General features: G+C 37.1%; 1 protein-coding gene across 1 annotated transcript; it reads right to left on the minus strand.

The window, feature by feature from the left end:
* Positions 1-295: 295 nt before the first annotated feature.
* LOC138015351 (homeobox protein OTX1-like) lies at positions 296-4,459 on the minus strand. Its single transcript, XM_068862357.1, has 3 exons — positions 4,017-4,459; positions 1,700-1,881; positions 296-1,418 (listed from the first exon to the last, which is right to left on the minus strand). Exons 1-3 carry the CDS (start codon positions 4,204-4,206, stop codon positions 1,152-1,154), a joined length of 639 nt encoding a protein of 212 aa, XP_068718458.1. The 5' UTR covers positions 4,207-4,459; the 3' UTR covers positions 296-1,151.
* Between the last annotated feature and the right edge of the window lie 512 nt (positions 4,460-4,971).

Raw genomic sequence — 4,971 nt, forward strand, 5'->3', positions numbered from 1 at the left:
CGACGTGAAATAATCAAATTCAAGGTTCTGTGAAGGACGTTAGCACATGACGATGAATTTTCAGTTCTCTCTCTACGCTTCCAACCCATTCATACCAGTTTAATTCCTCGACAGTTACTACACATTTTTAACGCGAAACGACAGGAAATAGTTTCTTAGTGATATGAATAACGCGAACTTATATTTTTAAATGAAGTCCTCGTAGCCATCGTCGTCCTCGTTTCGTAAGCTCCCTATTGTCGTACACGACCGACTGCAGATAATGATGATGATGATGACTCAAAGTATAGCCAAATGCCGCCTAAATTGTGGGTTTATTAACGTTGATATCGTTGTACCATCCAAAACATGCAAGAAATATTGGGTTTGTGTTTGATCATAACCTTGATATGGAGCATCAAACTATTAGTAATTGTATGTGCAAGTAAAACATCGGGAAAGTTAGAAAGTATCTACTTCGTCATACAGTTGAAACTGTGGTTCATGCAGTTGTTTCGTTAAGACTTAACAATGGCAATTGTCAGTTATTTGGTCTTCCTTAGCGCATCATACAGAAACTACATGTAGTATGTCCAGAATAGAGCTGCACGCTTAGTTACTTGCTCTAGGAATTATAAACACATTAGCCAAGTACTGAAAAACCTCCAGTAAATGCCTAGTGAAGACTGAAGACACTTCTCCTCACCTTAATTAAAGGCTCGAGCAAAACTCATTAAGTGTGAACTTAATTAAAATATAAAATGAAATACTATAGCGTGAGAGCTTTCTGTTTTCAGCTGCTTTATCCTTGAGGAACTATATTCCTCTGAAAGAATCAAGTTAAAGTGGATATTTTGTCTATAATGTAGTCTTTTAACGGACCTTCTTAGCAGACTGCTTGATACATTCACAAAATGTAAAATTTTAATCTGTAGGATATATTAGACAAGAAAATTAATTAATAATTAATTAATCAACAATTAAACAATAAAAAAAGAACAATTGTGCGTTCCTATAATGTTTGGTTCAATAGAGTAAAATCAACTATATGTGAATTTCATCTGATTCTCACAGGCTCACAGCGGTAGCTGAGATTCAGAAATATCTTGAAAGAAGGAAGTATTTTCATGTTTTCAGATTAAACACGATCAAATCCCAATATTCATGTTGACTTATATATGAACGCCATAAAAAGGAGGAATATTGATGTCACCTAGTTGATGATTGCAACCAGTGCAACTGGCTTCTGACAAGCGCCCGCAAAGGTTCATTCCGTACACCGGTCTCTTATCGTTTGAAGACAGGTTATACTGAGGTATTGCTAAAGAAGATTGTTCTTGAAAAACTTGGTATGGCGAGTGGTATACCGGAAGTGACGTGCATGAATTACAACTCGTCTTATTTCGTCGGAACTTTGCTCTTCTATTCTTGAACCAAATCTACAAAAAAAACGGAACGATGGCAATGTTTTAAATAACTGGGTAGATTTTCTTATATAAACCGCGGGAAAACACCCTACCGAGTTTAATTATACAACGGAGGAAAGGATGTATATAGAATTACAAACAATGCCGATAGGTCATGATACTAAGGAAACTGTGGGTTGCATGCCACTTAAAATAAAGGATTATAAGGGATATAACAAAGTAAATTTCAAAGTAGCTAGATTTCTTTAGCAAATCATGTAGTATTAACAGTCAAGCAAAGCATTGCATCAAACCTGTATTTTCGACTCTGGGAGATTTGTAAAGGTTGCCAATTCCTCTCTCAAAGCAACGTCTGGGTAATGAGTCTTCGAAAACGTATTCTCAAGTACTTGTAGCTGACGGCGGTTGAACGAAGTGCGTGTGCGTCGATACTGCGAATTACTGGAACAGCCATAACGGGCTTCCAATATAATATCTGAAACATGACATTGAACGGTTATTAAATATCGTATTTTAGTATTCTGGTCGATGTTGTAAATTTCAAAATTTCCTCGGTTGGTGTTTCAGTGATACTTTGTCCAACTCTGTATACTTCAAATCCTTTAAAACTAATTGTATGTTCCCAGTCAACTGAAGTGTAACAAACAACCAATCGCTTTGGAAAGAAGATGTTTGATTTTTAACAAAACACAGATATCTGCCTTCAATAGTTAACTTGAACTGTCCAAAGTGTCGTTATCAAAGTCCTCAAATGTCATTTCTCTTTTTTTCTTCTTATTACCTTACCGTTTTTGTCTATTTGTCTATTACATTTGCAACAACTTACCAAGCATCTTTCTCGATACACCAGATGAGTTAATGCTAAGGTTACTAGAATTTATTGAATGGGAGGTTATCCTGAAATCGTTTTCTTTGTTGATACATACGCCCTAGCTCCCTCCTTGGTTAACTCTGTTGATGCTGTTGGTTAATGCATTGAGGAATTCCGAATACTTGTCGTTTTTTTGCAAAAATTACCTATTGTCCTATACCTGGTGTGAAATTGCCAGTATCATCTGCCTCCTTTTGATCTGAAATAGAGGATGATTTGTGTTCGCGTTCTTGTTGATCAAATATGGCGACCTGTTCCTCTCAGACTAGAAAACGAACCGAAAACTCTGCAAGGTTTTAATTCTCGTCCGTTTGTACGTGGAAACGTCTTAATCGCTGCGGAATAATTTTTATCATTCGTTCAAAAACTCTCTCTTTTAGTCCTGGTACCAGTGGTTCTCTTCTAATAACCGTATACTCCAATTTTAATTTGTGTGACCTTAGTTCAGTTTATATATGTAGTACGTGTTTAATCCGATTGTTGGAAAGTTTGTACTCGTAGAACTCTCCGACCATAGCATTGATTGAAGTGAATGATGCGCTAGTCACTTTATTTCCTTAGTTATTCATTATTGTCTTTGAGGATTCTGAATGAATAAATTCTAATCATGTCGCTGGTATACTTCCTAACGGTTAAAATGTTCAATTTCACACTGAAGCCTTTACGTGCTCACAACTTCTGTGTTGCGCCCTTCAACTTCTTTCGACAATCTCTAAACAGTTCCGTTGTTTTGTCAATTGATGGATTACAATTTAATTTATCTTACTGGGAGGTATAAAATGGTTTATGTTGTGGAGCGCGCAATTGACATTTGATTATTATACAGGTCAGGAAAAATGCAGCAGCACATCCTTTCGGGTTTCTTTTTCTTTTATCAAAATCTTAATGCAATCCTGTTTAAACGGTGGTAGTGCTGAAAAGGACTATTTTTGGCTGTGTATTACAAACCAAGAACAAGAGCAGCTTTTACTTTTTCTTCTCCATCGATGATCTTACTACTTTGTAACTCTTATTTGAAGCTTTCCTAAATTTCATATGGCGTGTTTCGTTTAGGACGAAAACAATCCGATACTTTGCAGTGGTTCCGTAATTTACCTTGCAAGGCAAATTGCATTCAGAAAACAAATTGAATATTGCTGGAATTGAAAGTTTCCCGATGTCTTTGACCAAAATATTTGACTTCAATTGACTTACTGGGAAGGAGTTTCACTATTTCAGTTTTAGGCAATTCTCGTCGACGTTTACTTCGTTATTCTTCACTGGCGTTCTTTGGAAGGAAGAACTCCTCAACAAAATTAACAGGAGGCAGACCCTGCATTTCGCTAAATAGCAATTACTTTTATTTCCATTGAAATTGTTATGTGAAACGCGTTGTCATTGGTAAGATGTTTCTATTGTGGATTAAGACTAGAAATTCCAAATGGTATAGAGATATTCCGGGGGTATTTATGGCATAAGCGAAGTAAACGAATGGGCATGGAATGCACCCCTGGAAGAGAAATGAGACCGCGCACTTATTTTATAACCAAGTTGCTCGCTTCGTTTCAAAAACTAGACTTCAGTATCAGTATAATTCCCCTTTGTTTAACAATTTGTTAGTCAGGGGCAACATCTTTCTACAAAGAGCCAAAGGCACTACGTATAGTCCATTGAAGGTTTTTCGGTCTTGTGTAGATATACCATAACAATTTGTGTCGTTGGCATAAAACAAATCTGAAAATTACGAATACAAGTCAAACCTGCAAGCTTTGCTGCTACAGAGAGAGCTTTTATCTTGGCAGGCGGTTCCTTGGGGCACGATGCGGCTTGCCGTCCGTTCTTGCTGTCAGGCTTCAACAAATTCTCCATCATGAAAGAAGAAGCATTGCATTTCGTGGTTTTTTGTTTTTCCAGCTCTATACTTGGATCGGGAGTGGCTTTTTGGCTCATTCTGTGTTTTTGTTTTGCTTTCGAGCTAAATGCACCTCAAAGAGACTTGGTAGTCAGTTTGACTACGAAATGAATGTGCCACGTACCGATACGAACATCTGGTATCTGCATATATCTTACACTTGCATGACTTGTTTTAGAATAGAAGTAAGACAGTTTCCATCCGTCCTATTTCCGTCATTTGTCGATTATTTTCTCCGTCCACACGCTACAGTACCGCAACTGTTTCGAGTGTTAGAATTCCATTTTTCGTTTCAAGCACATCCCTGGATCCGCCTTTCTTTTTATCTGATGTAAATCTGTCACCCAATCTCCTAACCACAAACGGTTTGACCCACACCATTTTCTTGTGAGATTGGCGGATCAATCGCATTTTTCTTCCTATTGCTGACACAATCAATGAAGTTAAGCTCGAGAAATATTGTTCGGATTAATTGATGTTTTTTTCTTGTAATTTACAACAGCACGACTGGACAAATGCGCTTACGGTTGCTCAGTGACAAGTTTACTTTGACTAGTTTTGATCACGAGGCTCTGTTCACAGGGCTTATTGTTTGTGATGCAACTGAGATTCATTGCATGCAAGGTGTGAATCAACTGTTTGAGCTAAATATCAATATAAAAGCTTCTTAATTGTGTTTAAGGAGCCTAACGTAATTTTTTGCTGTATTACCTCTTCAGTTTGTCACTGTGATAAATTGGACTTTAGATACCAAACCGTGATTCAACATTTCAATCTGTCTTTTCAAGAATAAGACCGAAAAG

Source organism: Montipora capricornis, chromosome 9 (assembly GCF_036669925.1).
Source record: "Montipora capricornis isolate CH-2021 chromosome 9, ASM3666992v2, whole genome shotgun sequence".
Taxonomy (NCBI): domain Eukaryota; kingdom Metazoa; phylum Cnidaria; class Anthozoa; order Scleractinia; family Acroporidae; genus Montipora; species Montipora capricornis.

What these genes read in the sequence shown, in the direction of transcription:
- LOC138015351 (XM_068862357.1), bottom strand. Translation starts at nt 4,206, where the DNA reads ATGAGCCAAAAAGCCACTCCCGATCCAAGTATAGAGCTGGAAAAACAA. An exon ending in TGTAGCAGCAAAGCTTGCAG is followed by an intron (nt 1,882 to 4,016) that starts GTTTGACTTGTA and finishes GTCATGTTTCAG; the next exon opens with ATATTATATTGGAAGCCCGT. An exon ending in TCCCAGAGTCGAAAATACAG is followed by an intron (nt 1,419 to 1,699) that starts GTTTGATGCAAT and finishes TTTTTTTTGTAG; the next exon opens with ATTTGGTTCAAGAATAGAAG.